This window comes from Bicyclus anynana, chromosome 18 (genome assembly GCF_947172395.1).
Source record: "Bicyclus anynana chromosome 18, ilBicAnyn1.1, whole genome shotgun sequence".
Taxonomy (NCBI): domain Eukaryota; kingdom Metazoa; phylum Arthropoda; class Insecta; order Lepidoptera; family Nymphalidae; genus Bicyclus; species Bicyclus anynana.
In genome coordinates, this window is record NC_069100.1 from 13,167,065 (window position 1) to 13,192,513 (window position 25,449).

Consider the following 25,449-nt stretch of genomic DNA (forward strand, 5'->3'; position numbering starts at 1 on the left):
GAAACCATTCTCGATATTGAAGGAATTACAGGTTAAAAGTAACCTCTTGCTCAATATCTTAAATCGGCTCAGCCTTTTCAGAGATTCGGTTAGCACGAAGTACTTTACCAGTTTCCTGATTCAGAATGGTTACTGAGAATTTCTCGAAAAAAAAAAGTCTAGTTTCTTTTTTTTTATTCGAGAAATTCTAAAGTGAAAATTTGAAAAATCTGTTACTAAGACATTTTAATTTTAATTGAATTGAAGATTAGGTGACCCGTTTTTTTATATCTTTTACGTTTTTGTATATAACAAATCAAAGTTACTGGCTTTGGTCAAGTGCATTTGCGGTTTGGAAGGTCCTACTTGCTTAGTCCTGGGTGCTGACTATGATATCATAGTCCTAAGTCTAGGATTTTTTTATCTACATCAAATGAACGTGGTATTCGACACATGCCTCCTCTATATTTTTCCTCTCATAGTGGTTATTTTAGTTTTTGGCTGTTGTGTATTTCCTTAAGTTGTCGCACCATTTTGTGGTCTTCCTTTCCTCATTTTAGTGTTTTAATGTAAAGTTAATGCCAAAAAATTCGTACATTTGCTCAATGATAGTGAATTATTTGCACAGCATCATTTCTTATCACATCACCTTCATTATTTAAATGGTGTTTCCTCAACTTTTCATTAGTTAGTGTCAATTGAGAGCAGGGTGTAGGCACACAGAAATAGTTTCAGGAACATTACTTATAGTTTCCTTTGAAAGGGGTTAGATAAGTGGCAGTTTTGTGCAAAAATTTCGATTTAAGGTTTTACTGGTGAGATTTTTTCTAAATTTGAAAATTGTATGCAATAATTTGGCTGGATATTGAAGATGAAGATGGTAAAGTTTGTTTGTGGTAACCTCTGAATCTACTGAACCTATTTTGAAAATTCTTTTACTAATAGACCGCCACGTTATGTGTGATGGGGCGTCTGCTAGTTTTGTTTATTCAAAAATACAAAACCTTCATTTCCAATGCCCAGCTAGTATTGGAAATGAAGGTTTTGTATTTCGTTGGTAAATGGACAAGCTAAGTCCTTGCACACTGAACTGGCTCATTGGCCAAGTGCTTAGCCATAAAGCTATGTATTCATATCATGAGGTCCTGGGTACGAAACATTGGGGTTTTTTTCCTTTCAACAAATCCTTAGTAGCGCGTTCCATCATGGCTTACCATCAGACTGAATTGTACCCCAGCTACCAGCAGAAGAACCAAAGTCACCGACATATCTCAACGAGTTGCGAAGCTGAAGTGGCAATGGGCGGGGCACATAGTTCGTAGAGCCTATGGACGTTGGGGTCCCAAAGTGCTGGAATGGCGACCCCGCACTAGTAAGCGCAGTGTTGGTCGACCCCCCACCAGGTGGACTGATGACATCAAGCGAGCCGCAGGGATTTGCGGTTTAGGATCGTGATGTTTGAAAGTCCCTACAAAAGGCCATGTCCTGCAGTGGACGTCCATCGGCTGATATGATGATGATGATTTGTTTAAATAACTTTCTTTGATTACTGTGGAACTAAATTAAATTAAGACAATGAGGCACTTTCGTTCGCCTCAGTTTCGACGCGTTGGTATAAAATCTTTGCAGCTAGTGCTAAAATAAACCACTGATCTCTGGTCTCAATCTCTCTGCAGATGTCAATGTGCAGTGCACCCCTGCGCGAGCTCGGCAACCCTGGAGCGTCAGGGAGCATCTTCTACCTCACCAACGATGACGAGTTCATCATCAAGACCGTGCAACACAAGGAGGGGGAGTTTCTGCAGAAACTCCTGCCAGGGTACTACTTAAATCTCGATCAGGTGGGTTGGAAACTTCAACCAAGTTGGGTGGTAGTTGACTCATATCAAATTTAAAAAGTGGTCCAGGTGTCCACGAAAAGTAATCTGGTTATATAGTGGTTTCATACCGAATGCGGAGTTTTCTAAGTAAAATAATTCTCATTCTCTTCTTTTTCGAACATTGTTAGTTCATGGTGGCTGTGAATTCAGCTGCAATGAAAAATTTCCCTATAGTTAGATCTAAAGTTTGAATGTTTTGTCGACATGTACAAATTTAAAAATTCTAAATAAACTAAGTCTAGTTTACAAGCATTTTTGAAACGTCATTCTGACTCTATCACCGATTTGGAAGGCAAGATTTTATGTAGCAGGGGATCCACTGGGACAAGCAAAATTTTTAAAGTGGTCTATAAGAAAGACCACAGTTTGGAAACCTCTGATCTAGGACATAATTTATCTCTATTCCAAATTTCAGCTAATTCGTTTCATAAATAGCGACGTTAAAGAGCATCCAAACACCCATACTAAATGACTATGACATGTGTCATTCAAAGGCTCTTGCTTTATAATCTTTCAAGTAATGTTGACAATGTATTCCACAGAACCCCCGCACGTTGCTACCAAAGTTCTTCGGCTTATACTGCTACCAGTGCAACAGTAAAAACGTGCGGCTAGTGGCCATGAACAACCTGCTGCCTTCCTACGTCAAACTGCATCAGAAGTACGACCTTAAGGGGTCCACTTATAAGAGGAAAGTGAGTTGAATATTGATTTATGGATTCTCAAAGATCCTGACCTGTAAACCTTAAATTAAAGTTAAAACTATCTATTACATTAAAAGCAAACATGGAAATGGATGGATAGAACGAGCTATGCTAGAAGTGTCTCTGCGTGATCGATTAAAAAATGAGGAGATCTGCAGAAGAAATAAAGTCACTGACATAACTCAACGTGTTGCGAAGTGGGAATGGGCGGGCCACATAGTTCGAAGAGCCGATGGCCGTTGGGGTCCCAAGGTGCTGGAATGGCGGCCCCGCACCAGAAAGCGCAGTGTTTGTCGACCCCCACGTGGACTGACGACACCAAGCGAGTCACAGGGATTCGCTTTATGCAGGCGGCTCAGCTATAAAAAGCCTATGTCCTGCAGTGGACGTCCATCATCATCCATACCTGTGCCTCGCCCATTGCCACTTCAGCTTCGCGACTCGCTGAGCTATGTCGGTGATTTTAGTTCTTCTGCGGATCTCCTCATTTCTGATTCGATCACGCAGAGACACTCCTAGCATAGCTCGTTCCATCCATCTATTTCAATGTTTGCTTTTACTGTAATAGATTTTTAATATTTCTTTTCATAATGTATAATTCCAGGCAAGCAAAACTGAAAGACAAAAGAACTCACCGACATACAAAGATCTGGACTTTATGGAACACCACACAGAGGGGCTATTCTTAGAAGCGGACACCTATAGCGCGCTTATAAAGACTATGCAGAGGGACTGCCGAGTATTAGAGAGTTTTAAGGTAAACAAACACATTATTGCATTCATCAGCTAAAAAATCTATAATATAAAAATGAATCGCTAAACGCGTTGGTAAGCGCATAACTCAACAACGCCTGTACCAATTTGGCCAATGCTTTTTTTTAAATGTTTGTTGAAGTTCTAGGATAGTTTTTACGGCGAGAAAAATTGGAATAATTGCCGGAAAAAACCATCAAAAATAGCCCTTTTCTTTTTCCCATACAAATGTTTACTAACTAAAACGTAGTCAATTTGAGCTTTATTGTTATTGTATAAAGTTCATATTAGTAATAATTAAAAGACGTGGTAGGGGTAGGGTATGGTAGAGTAGGGTAGGGGTAGGGGTAGGGGTAGAGTAGGGGTAGGGTAGGAGTAGGGTAGGGGTAGGGTAGGGGTAGGGTAGGGTAGCGGTGGTTGAAAGTATACGCGGACGAAGTCTCGGGCGTCCGCTAGTTGAGAATATAGCCATGAAATATATTTCCGAAATTAATAAATATATTTGGAAAATACTCACGTCACTATTTAGCCCTGAGCATTATAATTTCATGATTTGCATTTATTAAATTTAAAAGAAAGTAATTCTCATCTAAATAAATGATATTTATTTTAATTCGAATTTGATGAATAGTAAAGTCATTTGTCGACAAATAGCGACAATAGCTGAAAATGAAGTTACGCTAATCGGTATTAGATAGGCTAATCAGTGTGGTGGTGGTGGTACTTTTCTTTATTACGCTTCACAGCCTTACCTTTTGATGGATTTCTGCATAGGAGATATAATTATTATAATTTTTATTATAATTATTTATTTACAAATTTCTACTTAAATCATTCTTTATATCATTAGGTTCACCAATTTCTACTTAAGTCATTCTTTATATCATTAGGTTCACCAATTTCTACTTAAGTCATTCTTTATATCATTAGGTTCAATAATTTCTACTTAAGACATTCTTTATATCATTAGGTTCAATAATTTCTACTTAAGTCATTCTTTATATCATTAGGTTCACTAATTTCTACTTAAGTCATTCTTTATATCATTAGGTTCACTAATTTCTACTTAAGTCATTCTTTATATCATTAGGTTCACTAATTTCTACTTAAGTCATTCTTTATATCATTATTTTCACTTATTTTCTATATGCTACATGTAACATATCTTACACAGATTATGGACTACTCTCTCCTAGTGGGTATCCACAATTTGGACGAGGCCCAAAGGGAGAAGACAGAGGCCCGAAAGAGTACTGAGTCCGGCCAGAGTGACGACGAAGATGAGCCTAAGAAGAGCGGACTTAACAGGACCAGGTAAACTCTTACTCTCCTTATCCTCTCTCCTTTTTCTCTCTTTTGAGGTCTAATTGAAGTTTACTCAAGGCTACAGTAAGCAGAATTGAGTTTGAACTTATTAACACAGTCATTTGTTTGAATTACGTTAAATACTTGATATCCGATCTGAAATAAATAAAGGTTAAGCCCCTGTAGCCAAGTGGAACGTCGATTCTCTTTCTACGAACGCAAACGCTTCGAAAACTAGAAAAATGTATGGGAATGACAGATCTTGATCACGTGACCTGTCGACAGCTAATGTCATTCCCATACATTTTTCTAGTTTTCGAAGCGTTTGCGATCGTAGAAAGAGATTCGACGTGACATTTGGCTACATTTGGCAGGTTAGTTGGCTTGTCAGTCAGTAGGCCTAGTAAACGTTAATAACGTATCTTGTGAAAAAAAGACATATTGTTGATCAATAGCGGCAGAGTTCAATTTCACGCATTCTTCTATCCCAATCCCAGACAGTGAAATATTGAAATGTGGTGGGTTATCTTAGTCGCACTACTACATGGTTATTTTGCCGCTAAGGCATTGCTGTGATGATGTGAAATGTCATAAAATAGACACTACTTTATATTATTGATTGTGATAGTGTAATAGACACTACATTGTTTTTGGGCAAAATCACTGGATTTCGCATTTCAATAAAGATACCTAAAACCATATAAAAATAGTTTTACTAACGATAAAGCAGGCGGCTCAGTATTGTGATGTTTGGAACTTCCTACAAAAGTTCTATGTCCTGGAGTGGACGTCCATCGGCTGATATGATGATGATAATGACCCTTTGAAAATGTTACTTTTAGTTAAATTGTCACTTACGAAAAAAGTGTCGCTTACTATAATTTCACGGTCATAATCTGTCGGTTCGCCGCTATTGGTCGAATCGAATATGTCTTTTTCTCTTGACGATATATGTCGTATACGCATGCTAGGCCTATTGGGAAGTATTTCTAATTTCTTTTGCAAAAAACATTTTCATTTCTATTGTAAATATTATTATTTTCATTCTCTATCGGTGACGGTTATTTTTTCTTTTTTAAAATTTTTCCAGATTTGAACAAAGCAAAGAGGATTTTAAGGCACAAGTCAAAAGAACACAGTATGGATTATTTTCTTTTTTTTTATTGTCTTGTCCATAATGTTATAGAGCAGTACCCTTAATGCACGTACCGCAAGTTGGTATTTGAAATACCTTAACACTAGATTAAAATAGACCCAATGGCCCTTATCATAAGTCTCTAATTTATTCAAACTTCGCTTTATTTAATAAAAGTCGAAAGTAAAGAAAATACAACTTTAAAATATCGTAGCATAAGGTCTATTTTACTCTGAACAATGTTTCGATATTCGAAATACACTGATTGCGTGTGTATGTGGAATATATAAGGGTACTGGAGCCTGTATCGTCCCTTCTCTTTCTAACGCACTAACCGTTATATCTGTCTATCTCTGTCTAATCAAACTACTACATCTTGTACAAAATAGTCTCTTACAATGTTCATGCATGATAGATATATAGTGTTTAACAAAAAATACAGAATAGGTTATTTTATTGGCCCTATATTTTAATATTTCTTTTTTAGAAAAATATTTTTTTTCATTTATGCATGTAGTCAAATTCAATTATTTTTTAGTTATTTGTACATTTGACTAACATTCCAGATTTTATTGGGAAGAGATATTTTTATTACAAAAAAAAATATTCATAAGTTTTGTATAAAAAGCATGTGATGTATTGTCAGGTGTTGGTAACGTTTTTGGGACATCAAAAATCAAAATTTTTATTTTATTCATTTTGAAAATCATGGGGCATCTGAAAGACATAATACCGTTATATAATATTGAATAATGGGACATGTCGCTTACATTTATTTTAGTTTCTTTCATATTTCTAACAATGTCTTAATGACAATGCATGTCACAAGTTACTTTAGTTATGAACTAACTTTGTTCTGAACTAAATTAATTTTAAATTAAATGACTGACTTAGAGTAGGTATGTACTGACTTATATATAAATATAGTTTAGTGTGATTGTTTAGATAGTTAACTGAATGAAAACAAGTCATAAATAGTTCCTAGTTCCTTGAACACCAAATGTTCTTGTCTTTGTAGACAGAGAGTAAAGGAGGTTGATGTATGTACTTACTACAATGTTTATTGTCTATGAGTTATAGTCCTTAGTCCTAATAGCAACTGTTAGGAGGTTGAGTATTTACACACCATACACTCACCTCTTGGTAATTTATTATTTCCTTTTATTGCACACGTTTTATTTAATTAAAACGTTTAATCATTCCATTTCCATCATCAAAATCGATATTTGGAAATTGCACAAAAACAGATTCCGAAGTAAAAAAATATTTTTAAAAAGTCGCCATTTTAAAATTTTTTATAAATGCACTAATTTATTTTATATTCAATCTTTAATAATATAAAGAACCAGGAAGGGTGTTCCGACCGCACAGTGTGTATTACTTAAATAACAACATAAGCAATTTATCAATAGATAATATTATATCCAGTTAAATTAGCAAGGTAATTGATTGAACGCCTTGTCCGATCATTAACAGTTCAGGTATGCAATTTTAGTTATAGTTAAGTTAACAAGAATCATTTAAAGTTTAACAACCTGGCGTATTGAAAGTCAGCTCTTTGAAGATGCCATAGATGTCGTAAACAGCTCTTATAACATTATAAATAATACTCTACTGTATATACTGATTTACAGATTGTATATACTGATATGTAGATGTAATGAAGGTCAATGTGGTATGTGAAGCAATTGGTTGTCTATGTGTTATTAGGGGGTGTGTGTCTGTGTGTTTTTGTCTGTTTTATCTTTGATTTACGAGTATATATAAAGATCACCAATATTTTGTTTTTTTTTATTTTGGAAGTGGATTGAAACTTCAGTTGGTCTCTACAAATGACTCTAAAGTCGTTTCAGATTTGGATATTTAAATCCCGGAGATTTTTATAAATTTACAGCATATCAAATATTATTTTGATTTATTTCCCAAACTATTATTATAAATTTAAATGTGAGTTTACTGTCGAAAGCTACATTAACAATGAGTAATATGAAATTATTAATATCCTCGTATTGTCGGGAACTACTGTAAATATTTTGTAAATATTTATCACTTCTTTGTTAACTTCAATGTTTGACACCAAATCACAATTAGCACCCACACTTGCTTAGTATGAGTATGTACAAAAATGTATTAGTAGCAGAGCTCGTTGTGGCATTGTTTTACTGGGGAAACACTACTGGCATTATTTATACTGTTGCAGCATCACTACGATGCTGCTTGGGTTTCTATTGAAAATATAAAAAGAAAATAAAAGGTTTGCCACAAATGCCTTTAAACTAATTCAAGAGATTGGTCTCATACCAAATTATTTTTCGCGATTTTGTTAATTTATTGGGGTTTATCCCAATTCTTTTTTTTCACACCAATTATATATGAAATATGAAAAATTATTCAAGTACATAAATTATTTATTTTTAATCCTCTCAAATGCAAACTTGTCTATGGTTTCAGGTCCATAAACAGACAGCGGCTCGTCGCTCACTCCACAGCTATGGAGAGCATCCAGGCTGAGAGTGAACCCATCGACGAAGAGGAAGATGTTCCGTGAGTATACTACTTACTACCCTAACGGTGAAGGAAAAATGTAACAAACCTGCATACCTGAGAATTTTTCTAATTCTCTAAGTGTGTGAAGTCCTAATCCGCACTGGGCTAGCGTGGTGGACTATTAAATCTAAATCTGAGAGCAGGATTCATGCTCAACAGTAAGCTGAATTTGGGCTGTTAATGATGATGATGATGATGATGATGATGATGATGATGATGATGATGATGATGATGATGATGATGATGATGACTAATTAAGGCCAGTTTCTTTTTCCTTCTGATGGATGTAACTTATGTTAAGGTTCAGAGGGATATTGATATAATATTCCCTGTTGATCTTCAATACTATGTATTATATATCAATTCGACATAGATACCATTACACTTCACTACCATCACTTCGTATTATACATCAATACGGCAAATACGTTACTTCAGTACAATCACTTAGCACTTGTTACCTCTGCGACGGCAAAAGTTACTAGTTAACACTAAGCACTTGTTACCGATTTTAAATCTAGCTCCGGTCATGATACGTCGCTCGATGTATCATGACGTTGTACCATTACAACATCTAAAATTAATAACAGTTGTCACGGTCTGTTTCCTGTCATGATATGTCAATGTACCAACGTATCATGACATAGTATTGTGACACTTAATAAGATCAATGTTTAAAATTGCTGACACTTATTTACAAATTTTGTCTTTGTCACCCAACATAAAGTAAGAAAGTGACAAAACTTTGTGTCAACGCAACGAAACGCACTAAAGAGCTATCGCCCTAAGTCTGCGCAGGCTCTTATACCAGATGGTCTCCACAGGCCGGGCGGTATTCCAGCGCGGAACGCGCGCGGCGAGCGTCTCCTCTTGTTCCTGGGCATCATCGACATCCTGCAGTCGTACCGCCTTCGCAAGAAGCTGGAGCACACCTGGAAGAGCATGATACACGACGGCGTGAGTATCTCTTTTCCCCCAACAAGTCTCTTTCTAAAACTCTCTTTCTCTTGCCAAGTTCCAGTATGAGACAGTTGATTGTTCCTTTACCCCTTTTTTAAATGCAACGACGCACATATTAAAAGGGAAGTATAATGGCCTTAGTGACAGTTGACTACTTATCCTATTATGTTTCTTACATGTCTGTGCTTAAGACTTAAAAGGGCTAGAATTTTTTCATGTAGTATTTATTTAACAATGGGTATTTCCAGGTTAAATATGCTCCTCCTTTTAGCTTTCATTAAACGAGGTATGTCTGACTAGGCAGGCTCTCACTCTATGTATTTAAAAAATACTACATGTATATTATATAATATGTTTCAGGACACAGTGTCGGTGCACAGGCCGAGTTTCTACGCGCAACGATTCCTCGACTTCATGGGGAAGACGGTGTTCAAGAAGATACCTTCGTGTAAGTGTTCCATCATCTTCCTTGCGTCCATGTCTAGCACCAGAATTATGTCAATACCTCAAGGCCTCATAGTCCAGTCAACTGGCGTGCACTTCATAAATACCCTAATACACTGGCTACCCTGAGGAGTCATTACGAATCTGATTATTACAGAATTCCCATTTTCTACAATTTGAACGGTGTGCCTAGCCTAGTTACCTTGTGCACGCCATTGCCAGTTAAATGAGATATTCTATAAGTGATCAATCTGGAAATAAGCCGGATTTTTGTGTATAAACCTTCGTTTTGTCATTCAAAATGTTGTCTCAAAAGGTGGAAGAAGGGACTGTCCATAAAAATTCAAGGTCAAAGGATTGCTGCCTTAAATATCGAATATGTGATTTGGACTTTCAGTCTTGGACCTTGAATATCTTCTCTGTGTTTTGGAATTATCCCCCTTAAATAAAATATCGTCGTTATCAACCCATATACGGCTCACTGCTGAGCTCGAGTCTCCTCTCAGAATGAGAGGGGTTAGGCCAATAGTCCACCCCGCTGGCCCAATGCGGATTGGCAGACTTCACACACGCAGAGAATTAAGAAATTCTCTGGTATGCAGGTTTCCTCACGATGTTTTCCTTCACCGATTGAGACACGTGATATTTAATTTCTTAAAATGCACACAACTGAAAAGTTGGAGGTGCATGCCCCGGACCGGATTCGAACCCACACCCTCCGAAATCGGAGGCAGAGGTCATATCCACTGGGTTATCACGGCTATTATAAATAAAATATAAATAAACCCAAACTTGAGTTTTTGAAATTAATGACAAAATAAAGGTTTATACAAATACTTAATGAAATGGTTAATGAAAATCCATCTTGCAAACAGGCGTTGGTAGCCATTAATTAAAAAAGAAAAGGTTTTTTTTAACTATAGTTCGTTGATGACACTCCCATGATATGCGGGCAACGGCGGTAAAGACTGCGACTGCATCAGTCGTGGGTTTTTCATTCATCGCTACACGTCCCCCGGCCCGCGCAGACCATCGGGAGTGTTACGAACGAAGTTGCCAAGCTATAATGGTTACCAACGTTTGTTTAAATCTCACCTAATGGTTTGGCCTTCAAGTTTGGTGCTAGAATAAATGTACCTTAATATTTTGATTAGCTTCTTTAAGGACTGTCCAGGGACGATTTTTAGGGACTCTCTTCTAAACTGATCTCTCTTATTCTTCACTCGTAATCTTATCAAAATCCACTCATAGCTAACTGTATCTGTGGTCACATAATATACATGTCTAGATATACTAGTACATTACAGTATATAATAAATTGTTATAATTTTTGTTGGCTTGTTTTTGCCAGCAAACAGAATGGATGTATTCCTGTATTGTATGGTTTTCGTTGAAAGTACAGATACATGTAATGCCTCATAGGCCTAGCATGTCTGCCAAGTGTTTCTATGTTATAAATTATTATTTTCTACGTAACATCAAGTGGAAAACCATCGCTATATACTATTAAAATGTATATTCAGCGTATATCTCTAGACATGTATAGTTCGTATTTCAAATGACTATATCCCAAAAATATAGTACAAACTTCTTGTAGTTGTGTTGTAATTGTACTATTATTATATTTGTAATGTATATAAAATTTTAAATAAACATCTTAAACATTTTGATATTGCTATAAAATTATATAAAAGGTGTTTCAAAATCGATCCTGAGGCATTTATTTAGCTGTGGAAATATTGATATTTTTCCATTCATTATTTTTTTACAATAAATTATGAACATTAATTTTAAATGCCTTTGAGATCTATTTATTATAATATAGGTACTGTGTGCTATAAAACTTTATTTTTATAACACATTGTATATTTCTCTTACCCATTTTCCATTATTATAGATCATTTTACTGTTATTTAAGAATCTAAAACAAAATTATTGAATCAGAATGACGAGAAAAAATATATACAAAAGGGGGTAGTTCAAAATTTAGTTTAATGTAATCGGATTATACTTGATTTATTTTAAATAATTATGATTACACATAGCTCTATAAACATCTATTTGGTTGGTTTATGTCAGCTAGATGTAAACTAGTCGAATAAACCCTGACAGACTGACGTACCTGTACGTATCAGTGGGTGTATATCCGATAACTTTAAAACTTGTTGGACTTACACCGACCAAATAGAGTAAGCTGCTTCTTATTCCGAGTATACTCACGAATGGTTTAAATTCAAAAATAAAAAGTATATAAAATTGTTGATCAGTGGACCTACCGGAGATCAAAGGCAACCACCGCAAGTTCAGAACCCTCGTCACCAGCTACATAGGTATTGTTGTGTGTGTTGTTGAAACGGGAGCGGGTGTTGGTGGATTTGATATAAACGTTTGGATTGGATAGACATCTTTTAGGCAAGCGCGTTGCAGCTAAGACCTCAGGTAACCGTACAAGTGTATTGAAATTTTTTTAAATTTGGATTTGTATGTAACTACAATTTTGTCAGGTTTTCACGAAAATATAGGAAAATACATTTATTTATATCATTGTTCATATCAATAGAAAATTATCACTACTCAATAATGTGAGTTTTGAGTTGTGATGGGAAACATAATTGTACTAATAACTTTAAATAATGTATTGATTATTGTATATAATTGAGGGTTATATGACTTTAGTAAACGATGACAAGGTGATTCGTTAGTGGTCAGGGGTAGTGAACGTTAGGACGAAATAAACAATGTTCAAATAATAAATTTTAGGACTAGAATGAAATGAAAACAAATATCAAAGAAGTTCTATAAGTGCAACAACATTGATGCACCAACACCTAAACCCAATTTGAGTAGGCATTCACTTTAATGGTGGATGTTAAGTTTGTATTAACCTTTCTTATAATACAATAATTCCCAATTTCGTTACAATGCAATTTTAATTAGTACTATTTTTTGTACCGATTAGGCATGTATTAATTGGATTATTATTGTTCTTTTTTTTTTTTGTTAATTTCAATTTTTATTTTCGCATGACCATTTTATTTTTCAACGTGAAAGTCATGCACGCCCCCTTTTACACCGATTGAATATGTTTTAAATACGAGAATAATGTCTGTTTTTCCTTTTTCTTTTTCCCCACAATTGTCCGAAATTGGATACTGGCGCGCGTCCTTGGAGGTTTGAGTAAGTCGGGATGTCTTGCGATCACTTGCGAATGGAGCATGTTCTGTCAGTTTATTGTGACGTGTCTGTGCCCCTATATATTCGACAGAAATTGTTATAATCCGTTGTGAATTAAAATTTAAACTGATCCGATGAAAAAAGGTTTATCACACATGATTTATTTGAAATATTACTAAACAATGACAGTAATATGTTATTATATCATGATAGATTAAATTTAGTATTCATTCTGCTGATTTGCGTGAGTCATCCCATTGTTATTTTCTCATGCCATCAGATACTAGGATTTAGTTGAAGTCCATTGTATTATAACAATTTCATTATTTCTTTATGTGATTCAATAATCCCATGTTTCTTCACAAATTTTAGTCAACTCATTCCTATGCCAAACAAAAGTGATGGTAGTCATTCGATTGTACGCAGATCTATACTAAATAATTTAGATATTTAAATGTACTGCTATACTTTTATACACTAATCAGTGTGAACAGTATTGGCTATATATTTAGATCTCTTGGTTTAGTTGAGCATCTGTGTGCAATGTTGTGGTTGATTCATATTCATAAATTTAAAAAAAAATATCACAAAGATCAATCAATTCAAAATTTGAAAGTCGACTCATTTTAAGACTAATCGAAACTGTTAACATTATGCATTCTTTACAAATGTCATAATGATAGTGACATGACTTTTACAGCTATAGTCGTAAAGTAGACAAAAATATGTTTAAGAAATATTTACTTTTATGAAAATGAGTCAAACTTGATTTTTTTGCAGAAAAAAAAGAAATCGTGTTATCTCCCCGTAGTTAGAGTTGTTATCCCTCATACGTTGTTTTCATTTAGGATTCTCATTGTGCCTCTATTTTTCTCAAAAAAGATGTGAGATTTTGGAACATGCTGTAAATGATTGGTAACGTGGAACTACTAGTCAATAATCTAATTTTACAGGATAATTTGGATGATAAATTTTTAAATGCTACATTAATAGGATTTTTACTATTACGTAACAAAATACAGGATGTTCTAAAATCTTCAAAAAATTATAAATCGGTCTAATTATTTTGTATGGATCGAATGAAATATTCGATGGAAGTTGCAATAGTTCCGACGACTTGTCTGGAGTTTAACATTGGAGCTTCCAATTTAATGTGTTTTTTTTTATATTATAAATAATTCAAATTCCATCAAGTATCTAATTGGACTTTTTACCTAAAGTAATACTATAAAAAGATAGAAGTTTTTGTTTGGGTATTTGTAATGAATTGGCACTGAAACTACTGGACCAATTTCAAAAAATCTTTCACCAATGGAAAGCTACATTATTATTGAGTAACATATTTTGTACCAATATTCACATGGGAGTACGCGGATGGAACTGCGAGGGGTCTGTTAGGTTATTTAGATGATTTTTATTATATTTATATAACGTTATGCTCAAAAGTTTTTGGAGTATATTAGTTAATATTGTTTTTGTCCCGTTGCTAGGAAAAATAGCATATATTTCCAGTAGTATTAAAACATGGAAGCCGGCAATTTTCGAGTCAAGTAGAAACTATTGTATAAAAAAATATACATTGTGTATACGTTATTTTAGGGTCAAGCGTTATATAGTAAATAAACATCAAAAACGATTAGGCACACATTTAAAAAATTTAAATATCCAAAAAAAAGTTTTTTTTTTTAATTAACAAGGACGCGATTATGTTGATCTAAATTTCTGTGTTACCTATCTGTACATTCTGGCATGATTTTCATCGATTTATTTTTCTTTCTTCCATTGTCTATTTTTTTTTATGAAATTAAGCTTTTACTACATATTTTGCGTATATTATGACTTATTGACACTATGTTACGAAATGTTTTGTTTCAAAGCTTTTTTTTTATTATAAAGGCTTTTTTACATTTCACGTCTTTGTAGTCTGAATCTTAAAAAGTATTATCGTGGTTGACTGTACTAATTTATAGTACATAGTAAGTAGTGAAAGTCAAAGTGACTTATCTTCAAAAAAATAAATATTAAATTTATTTTTTAATAAAAGAAAATGACACCATTAAGTAACTTAAAATAGGAAATTTGTATCTAGAATTGTTTATTGTAGCGAGTAAAAAATAATTACAATTTTTAAGCTAATCTACATAATAATTCAACATTACTGTATAACCACAATAATACTTCGCTGTCTCGTACCAAAACAGTGTAAGTCAAAAAATATGTAATTTTCCAGCACTGAAACACTCGCCGTCGAAGAGAAAGAGCATCGCGAAGCCGGCCAGACCTCAGGAAGAGATCGACACTATGGGTATGACATTTTTTTTTATTTTTAAAGTGTATTTTTATTATTTGGATAATATTTTTACTATAAATTTATTAACAACAATTAAACTTCGACAAAAAGTATATTAATACTTTTTTTTTGCATGGTAACTACGAAATTATTTATGTATCTACCTATATATCTTTGCATGATTAAAAATTATTATTAATGTATTATATTTTTTTATTGATATATAAATGAAAATACACTTATTAAATATGTTTAAGTATATAGTAGACTTTCTTTTTATTTTAACATAATATAGTAGCTAGGAATCCCTATTTCCTAACAAGAGAATGCGGATGTTTTTTTGGTACCTACCATACACAGTATGTTATATTATATACATTTCAGTTTATTTTTTTATCCCCACACCTCTACCTCCTACCCGGTGTTTGTTATCCCTTATAGCTGTTGTGCGTTTTGATTTTTTTTTCATTTTTTGATTTACAAAAAAAACGATAAATTTTTGACAAAAAAGCAAAAAATTGGACAATACGTGTCTTGTTTAGTTGTGATTAGTTAAAAAAAAATGTGTGTTTTGTTGTGCTAATACGGTGTTCAATTGACCCGGCGTGACGGCAGACGACCGGGGTGACAAAATAAACTGAAATGTACGATTGTGTTACGAGAGATTAAGACCGATTTTATATACACAGGCGGGAAAATCATCGGGCGACCCATAAGGGATTATAACCCGGACTACCTGAGACAGGCTAGGATGTCGCCTAGGTCTTCGCTAAGATCTAGCATGAGCGACTTCACAGATACCACAATATCTACGTGGAATCAGAGACATCCGCCAATACCTACTGAATATCCATCTGTATTGTCCGATAGATTAAAGAATATAGACAGGGATAGACTACCTTTCCAGAGGCGCATAGATTTCGATACGTCGAATCTGACGTCGCGCGAACCGGGAACTTCTTACGCGGACAATAATATATACAGACCGTCTATACACGACCGAATGGAATCCCTGTCCGATCAGTTGACTAAAGTTTTGAGCACCGGCGCGGGTAGTTCGCACATAAACGGCAGTTTGGCCGACAGTGGCATTCAGACTGACAACACGAGCACCAGTGTGCCGCAGATATACATTTCGGACGCGCAAACCATCACCCCGGTCGTTAAGATCCTCAAAGACGCAGCGGTGGACACGAGAAACGACGACAATCTTCAAGACATACCCTTCATAGACGATGAGGACGAAGAGAAAACGTGGAAACGACGATCGAATTTGGAAAAACATAAGAGCATGTCAAACATACCAGAGAGAATAGACGAAGTCAGTTCCAAAGAACATTCCAACGAAAGGCTGTCGAGCAGTTTGAACAGAGCGAAGTCACCAACGTTCGTCGAAAAATTCAAGAAATTCTTCATGGACATCGGGCTAGTAAAATCTGATAGCGTACCTGAAACGAACGCGCGAGAAGTTAACACGTTACCAAAATCTCTAACATCCAGTTACAGAACAAGAAGTGTGACGCCGACTGTGGTCGAGAACAGAGAAGCTTCGACACTGCCTAAAGACATGCGTTTCCGTAAAGTTAGATCCACTCAAACTGTGTACATAAAACCGGAATCTCCAATAAGAATACGTAGTGCTAACGAAATAGAATTGAAACCTCACGTGTCTGTGGTTCAACTGAACGGGGACGAGCATAACATTAAGGACTCAGATTCTGAAAGGTTTATCAAAGAAGTCAATTATGTGAAGAGTTTGGATAAGGCAGCGATTTACCAAGGCACAGACAGCGGCAGTACTATAATATTCGTTCCGCCGGCGGATTGAAATTGTACTTTATGAAGGCATTATGGGCATTCAGTTTGCTGTAAAAGCTGCTCGCTTCGCTTGCGCGGTTTTCTAGCGATGTTATTTATTATTGTATAGTCAATTCTGGTTGAGGTGAAGCTTTTGTTATAATGAACTTTGAGGTTATTTCTCAGAGTTCATCGCTGTGTATAATTCGAATGAGAATGTGAAACTGTTCCTTATTGAAGTAGCATATTCTATTCAACTACATTTGCAATTGTACTACCGTCATAAAATCAGATGCTTATAAAAATTTTTGCATATTCAATGAATAATGGATTTTTCGAAAAATACTGCTATTCTATTGACATTTATAGTTTTGCTACAACTTTATCAGATTTGACTTGTAGTAAATTATTTTATTGAGTAAATTGTTAAATAGAAATCGGATAATTACACAAAAAAGAAAAATGATACATATTATCACATTACATTATTTCCGTAATTATACTTTGTATAAGTCCTGCAATAACTGAGAGTTATTTAATTCATTTACAACAAAAAAATGAATTGTTTTTGGTGTATTATTTCGGTATTAATTAAAATTCAAACGAATACTAAAAAGTATTACGTACATGTGGTTCTTTTCTGAGATTTAAAGCAGTCCCTGGTAGATTTTCTGTATAATTGACTCCTATACATACAAAGGAATTTTAATTTAAAAAGATAGATAAAATCGATCCTACCTAGCTGTAGAAGGGAAAGGTATGTATCTGTATAAGATATGATACGTTAATCTGCACTCAATTCAAATAATCTATATTGGGAGCAATGGACGCACAAACCTAGCGCAATTTTTTATATCCCTAAATGCAATTAGCAAAATATTGTTGTTGTTAAAAGTATTTTCGAACCTCTAATTCTACAGCCAGGCCGGGTAAATTGGCTCGATTTGTATAATAATTTAATTTATTTAGATGACATTTATATCGAAATATAGAGGTAGAAGAGTAGAGACATGTGTAATTAGCAATTATTGTAATTAATTATTTATTGTTATTGTTACTATATTTAAGTATCATTGTAACTGAATCACCCAGTGATTTGTGTGAAACATTCCTAATAGACTTTGTGTATTTCAATTTATTAAATAAACATCATTGTATTTGAACTTTTTATTGCAATCTTGATTTTATATACAGAGTGTTTTATTTAAACGGACAAGTTTCAAATTGTGCATTTATTAAATTACTATTACCCTCAAAACTACACACACTTGAATTGAATTGGACGTGTTGTCTTTGAAAAGAAAGACGTAACATGACTGATGTATTCAGTTACAGACGATACATAAAACACAATTTTGTATGTTTGAGATGCCGAAATACAATCATAATATGTAAAACGTAAGTTCAGCCGAAACAACAAACAAAGTGTATATACGAGTACAGTAAACTAAAAAATGTATATTATATGTTGTTGTTTTCTATTATCAATAATTAAATATATAACTTTTTTATAAAAAGCTCTTATTACATAGAATGTGTTATATTTGTTCGAGTTTCCTAATTTGAAACACTCTGTATATCTTAAAAGTAAACATGATATTTAATGCATAATAATTTAATGAATAATAAAAGTATTTGTTTGTCACAAAATGTATAAAATTAAATATGCTGTAGGTACATAGAAACTGTACAACTCAAAATTAAAAGAAATATGGGTTAGGTCACTTTGACCTTATTTTATATTGCTCTAAATATTTACATTGGCATTGTTTACTTAAAACATGAATAAGTTTGGGTCATTCCCGTGTTTTAATAGCAAAAAAAAATACATATATGGGCAAAAAAAATACACCATGTATATGATGAAAATCGAAACACGAATTCATGTAAATTGTATGTGTATATCAATTATTATGTTATGGTTACCTTCTTTAATGGTAGTAATTTATTAATTTATTTAATTAAATAATAAAAAATCCACATACACTGGCACAATCCACTGGACCTGGAAAGTGACATGGTGGGGCCAAGCTTCATATCCCCTCCGATAAGAAGGAATGGTCCATTAGTGGATAGTTGAAAAACTGGCTAATGATAATTATTTTAAAATGAACCATCCAGCAAAAAAGACAAAAAATGTTTATTTTTACAAAACTTCTAATATATTTACTATTGCATAAGCTTAATTATGAATTTCATAACAAAATATTTAATGCAGAACACTAATCAATTTAAATAAATGACTGAAAATAAATAGAATATCATGTTTTAAAAAATAAATAATTAACATTACAATTCTTAAAACAAATAAATTCCTTTTAATTTTTTTTCTAAATGGCCACACTCGATACGACTGATTAGGATTTATGATTACCTGTCTTTGCCTGTCCTGTGAGGACAAATTAAAAAAAAAATTAAAAAAATCAATGGTCCAGTACAAAATACCTATTTTATTTATATAACTGTTCCTCCATTTACAGATATGTAGAAATAACCAAAAAAAAATAATAAATCAGTGGTCCAGTACTATAAAATACCTATTTTATTTGTGTAACTGTTCCTACATATATTTAGGAATAACCAAATTAAGCCTATGTTTTAATTTTACATGCCTATACTGCAATGATCACAAAATAATGTTGTATTATGTAAATTTTTAAATATGAAATAAATGAGATTTTATATATAAAATGTTATTGTTGTATTTTTTTTGTACCTTATTACTTACTTTACAGGTACCTATAAAATACATTTTTATGTATTTTAAATGGGAATAAATTAAACTGAAAGACATTCATACATATTTTCCATGAAAATGTTTTTTTAATAACCCTTACTTTTTACTTACTATGAATATGAGCAAAATTACCATTACCGTCCGAATATGCGGACAACTTCAGAATTTGTCTCCTTAAATAAATTAAATAAAAAAACCTAGAAAAGGCCTTAAATAGTCCTTAAAATAATAAAATGAATCATCATAAATTATAGTATGTTGTCATGTTTATAGCGTTAAATCTAAATGTTTTAAGAAATTAGAATTAGAAATATATTACTATATTTCTAATTCTAATTTCACTAGCTAAAGCCGCGTGGTTCCCGTTTTCGTAGGAATACGGGGATAATATTACATATATATCCTATAGCCTTCCTCGATAAATGGGCTATCTAACACTGAATGAATTTTTCAAATCGGACCAGTAGTTCCTGAGATTAGCGCGTTCAATCAAACAAACAAACTCTTCAGCTTTATAATATTAGTACTTATAGATATTAATCCAGGACGAACATAGAATTTTTATATTGTAGCCGTATGTATTGGGTAGAACGCATATTTGAGACCTCGTGGCACAGAGTTTCGTCACGTTTCATACTAGTGCAACTTCCATCAAATTACTTTTCTCGATTTACACATTATTAAGCAGTTATACTTAGTAAAAACAAAATTAGAAAGGTGCCTTCGAAAGCCTAGCATTGCTTATAACCGAAGGTACCATTCATATGTAAATGTAATATGTAAATGGAAATGTAATGAAATTACTTTAAAATTGGTAGGTATGAAATAGGCACTCTATCATCATCTCCTTACCCTTATCCCACTTAAGTGGGATCGGAAAAATATGTCAATCTTTTCCATTCGTCTCTATTACTCGTCAACTCATCATCCACTCCTTTTACTCCTTTTTTTTAAATAGGCAGTCTGTAAGCAATAGGGATGATGACAGTTTTTTAAATTGTATATAAATTAAGAGTATACTAATAGCAAAGCAATTTTGTAAAAGTAACAGGGTATCTGCGATCATTACTTTCGGAGCTACAGGGATTTAAAGGGTCAGATTTGCGACGCTGCCGCGGATCCCTGAAAAACGCTCCATACAAAATGGCACGAATTAGTTGGCTCGCTGATCGTTAGATTTGTATGGGCGGTCAAACAAAATTACTAATATCTTTGTTATTTGTGCGTTTATGTTTATAGTTCATTTATTGAAAATGTCACATTTAGTATAAGGAAGCTAAAACTGTATGAACTTCCATCTAATTACGATAATTTTATTAATCTTATTTATTTTGCAAATATCCAGTCAATCTTTGCTTTTTATGTATTAATTAGTTAACATTGACCTTATTTACCCGATATTTATGATACATTATATATTGAAACCTAGTCATCATCCCTATTACCTTGAATTGTGTCAATAAAATTGCAACGTAAAAAAAATAAAAATTTGACTTGGGTCAAATATGCCGCCCCGTAAAATCAACCGCCCTAGGCTCCAGCCTACTTAGCCTACTAGAAAATCCACCACTGAATTTCATCAATAATATACTAGCACAAATACACTAATATGTAAATACATTTCACGCTTTCAATCGGATAGGAGCCACTACGTCCGCTGGAATCGCCATGAGAGCAGGTGAGACTTGACAGTAAATGATATACATATGTGTCAATTATTCAGCTGTAAATACGTATAAATGTGGGAAAAAATATATATATTTATACATTACATAACTGCTTTCTTCAATGTATGCTGTGTATAATATATATTTTTACGCTAAAAATAAATAAGTCTTATTATGTCAACAGTTTGCTACTATAGACAAACTTCTATAATATAGTCTAATTGAGTACTCAACCGCGTGATCCAGGGGTGTGGAATATGACAGAAGAAGAGAAAAGTGCGAGCAGCAAGCCCATTTAGATTTAAAAAAAAATTAAAATTAAACTAACTTTAAACATACTAACCTCTATATCTCATTAACTACTGAAATGATTTTTATGAAAATTCCACTGATAGCTAAGTTGTAGTATCCCTAGACCAAATAATATTTGATTGTAATCTTACTTCTAGTTTTTGAGATATAGACCGATATACATTTATTAACACGTGTTTAGAACCTGGTATAGATTGAATATACGGGTCGGGGTTTAAAAAAAAAATAAAAAAATTATCCTCCTTTTTTGAAGTCAGTTAAAAAGTTGCTCCCCTCTGTCGTCACACCCCGCATCCCTGTAACGCGCAGGGGAGGACTCAGTTATGTGCTTTGCCTATAGATGTCGCTCCGCAGTTGGCAAGACTTTATAAAATTTCATTAAAAAAGTTGAAAAAAAAATTGCGCCTACTGACAAAACATCTGCAATACCTAAAGAGGTGTTAACTAATCCCATCATATTCGCAATTTTTGTTAAGAATTAAAAAAAAGAAGTTGAAAAATTCGATAAAAATGACTCAAAAAGTAATCTTATTGTCATAATTCTGTTCTTTCCATGCTGCTATTGACCTATTGGATCTATTACTATTGGGTATAACCTCTTTACTTTAAAACCTATCCCTCTTGAAAATCTGCATGCTGTATACTTACTTCAAAACTAACATAAAACAATCACTCTAATCTAACAATGCACCAATAATAAACACGATACATTGGCGGTCAAGCTCAATACAAAAAATATAAATACAAACACGCTATTTTGGACATATAAACCGTCTAATCGCCAAACGTAACAACGTAACTACTAACCGTAACTACGCAACTACTACTAAACGTAACTACGCTTCCATGAAAACACAAAAACTTTTGTTACTCCGTGCTTTTAACTGATTCTCCTTCCGGTGCCAACACTACAATACTATTTACGTGATGTATATTTTATTTATTTATTTATACTGTGTATATTTTCATTATTTAATATACCTAAATAAAAACTATACAAATCGTGCGAGCGTTTGTTATACCCTGTAGTGTCCCTAACCGATGTCACAGCTCAAATAACACCCACTTCGGTGACTTCTCCGGTTTCTACAGCAGCTAAAATAGCGCCAGCGGTGCCGAAGATGGCTGTATCCGAACCCGATGTAGCGTTCCCGGCTGTTCTCAAAGGCTCTCAGAAACAGAGAGTGCCCCCGCCCGTCCCACCGCGTGGTTCCCCTAAAACCAAACGCGGTGGCGGCACTGGCGTGTCACAAGCAAGCATAGAGACCAAAGGTGAATATCATAATTTACACATCTCTGTTAACGAAATACCAGCACAGACTCCAATAACGAGTAGCGACGATGATTTTGGCTTTTATGGGCATGATAAGAGATTTAGGAAACCTGCATGCCGTCTCCCACCCTCTATATCCGATCATTCACTAAAAGTTACAAAACTTGTAGCATCTAACTCTTTCTTGGGCTACGCAGAAGACGGAGAAAGCATCACAGAAAGGAACAAACCGGGAAAAGATTTGATCGCACAGTCAACTATGATGGCCAGATTTAATATTGATAATGCTGTGAGAGAGCATCTTGATTCAGGCGATTATGACGACGCGTCGTTTACTGATTCGAGCAGCGATGAAGTGATCGTAGTTCACGAATTTGGTGAAGACAACAAAATTATTATTGACACGCTAGAACCTAAATCGAGACATCTTTTGAGCGCTCTCACTCCTGTCGAAAGCTTATCTGAAACTCATTCTTACAATAACGAATCTCCTAAAACAAGTATTGGGCAAAAGATGAAATCGAGTCTGATGTCAAAACTAAACTCATTGAAAAAGATACCTACTGTGCAACGAGATATGAACATGGCAGAAACAGAAATATATGAAAATCAGAAGAGAAATCAAATAAGTGATAAAAATAAAAGTGGATTGATGCATGGATTATCAAAGAAATTCAATTTTAACCAATCCAAGAAGGATAGATATCGTGAACCTCCCCAAACAAAATCTAAACCAAGGATTGAAATCAAACCATACATAGAAGAACATTCGGAAGGCAACGTAGATAAGGACGAAGTTATTTGTCATAAAAAAGCTAAAACAAAAATTGATATGTTCCAAAAACATATATTAAAAGTCCAAGCAGAAGATAGTTGTTCTGTTTCGTCTTCTAGAGGAAGCGTTCTTTCAACAGCAGAAAGTCGAGATTTGTTTAAAGAAACTAAGAAAGTTTTTGAACCTGAACCACCAAAAGCAGCTCCTACATTGAATAAGAAACCCAATTACAATAAAAAACGAAGAGCGCCCGATCCACTTGCCATGAAGACTAAACCTGGTAATGTTCACGACAAAATAAGGAAATTCTCTGTTACTATCGTGCCCGAACCTAACCCACCGCCAGTAGAAACAATTAAAATAGAAAGAAAAAATAATCCTGGTGGATTCATAAAGTTGATGGATAACAATGTAATATATTACGATATGAGAAAAGAGTTTGAAGAAATTGTATAAACTTAAGCACTGACACTTAACTATTTTGAAGAGGAATTCAAGAATTTTAAAGAAGAATCAATGATTGTTTTTGAAGAAAAATTTGATTGAGATTATTAAAGCATGTCTTTTCTAAAATACAAATGATTTTTGTATTTGAAGTTTTATTGCACACTGACTGATGTAGTATATTTTTATAGTATGTGTTTGCATTGCGTCTTGTGATTTGTATTATTATAATATGCTTGCTAGTATTTATTTCTGTATTATTATTTTTTGCAACACAATCATCGGCGATCGGCCCCACTTTACTGATCACTAGAGTTAGTTAATCATTTTACATTATATTTTTTTTAATTTTTGTCTTCGGATGATATTACTCTTTTCAAACAGTATTTATTTTATTGTCAAGTAATTAATACACTGGTACACTGGTACTGGCGAATGCGGTGTAGCGTTAAGAGTACTCGAAGTAAACTTGACTTTTAATAAAGTAAATAGGACCAACACAAATTCATATTCTTCTCTCTCTCTGTGTAGTTTTAAAAGTTGCACAAAAAAACGTTAATTCCATAGCTCATTATTTTAATGTTTGTATTTGATCATGCATCAGTATTTTTAATATTCTTGAGTATACAAACTTGTAGTTTATCATGAATGAGTAAATATTTTGAAAATAATTATTCAAAAATATGTCTTTCGTTATTGCTTGTTCGTTAATCCGCACCTTTTTAATAGTTTCTAGTTCTGAGTATAATGTGTTTTTAACTCTATAATCTATGCACTAGTTCGTCCATTACTTCACTAGCACCCGTCCCTAAATGCTCACCACCAAAGCTAGCATTCTAGTAACGCTAGTTGTTTATAGCTGCCGCGCCGCTCTCCTGTTGTTCGACACCGCCGCCGCCGTTCGAAGAATCTCTCCCACCGAGGACCAGCCGCACAAACTCCTCTTCAACAACCTCCTCAAGTGCTTCTGGGAGGAGAAGAGGTGCTTCTAGTGCAGCCAGTGTTATGACCACGTCGTCGGCGTCATCGTTAGCATTGACGCCTGCAGCGCTAAGCAGTGCGAGGAGCCATGAAGCTAGGTGAGTTTCTTTGTTGATGTCTTTTATTGCTGTTTGTTTTTTAAGTTTCCAACTATTTCTTGAAGAGAAGAGTCGTTTGTTAGTGCGAGTGTTATGATTACGTCGCCATCGTTAACTGCACTTAGCTGTAGGATCAACTATGGAGGTTTAGCTTAATATAGGAACTAACCCAGTGGATATGTACCTCTGCCTTC

The 25,449-nt window shown here is 34.1% G+C and overlaps 1 protein-coding gene across 12 annotated transcripts in view; it reads left to right on the forward strand.

Annotated features, from left to right (window-relative positions):
* The window catches only part of LOC112045960 (phosphatidylinositol 4-phosphate 5-kinase type-1 alpha), a 70,886-nt gene that overhangs the window by 22,863 nt on the left and 22,574 nt on the right, over positions 1–25,449 (forward strand). For 3 of the 12 annotated variants that reach the window (XM_052887147.1, XM_052887144.1, XM_052887145.1), the window contains exons 5-17: positions 1,656–1,820; positions 2,402–2,554; positions 3,168–3,320; positions 4,491–4,630; positions 5,712–5,759; positions 8,208–8,300; positions 9,128–9,260; positions 9,624–9,711; positions 11,975–12,037; positions 15,112–15,186; positions 21,348–21,383; positions 22,714–22,956; positions 25,036–25,255. In XM_052887147.1, the coding sequence (XP_052743107.1) occupies positions 1,656–1,820; positions 2,402–2,554; positions 3,168–3,320; positions 4,491–4,630; positions 5,712–5,759; positions 8,208–8,300; positions 9,128–9,260; positions 9,624–9,711; positions 11,975–12,037; positions 15,112–15,186; positions 21,348–21,383; positions 22,714–22,956; positions 25,036–25,255 (1,610 nt within the window). Of the gene's footprint in view, positions 1–1,655; positions 1,821–2,401; positions 2,555–3,167; positions 3,321–4,490; positions 4,631–5,711; positions 5,760–8,207; positions 8,301–9,127; positions 9,261–9,623; positions 9,712–11,974; positions 12,038–15,111; positions 15,187–15,860; positions 19,665–21,347; positions 21,384–22,713; positions 22,957–25,035; positions 25,256–25,449 lie in introns of those variants that run through there. The other 9 variants (XM_052887148.1, XM_052887146.1, XM_052887150.1 and 6 more) reach the window with 9 other exon arrangements.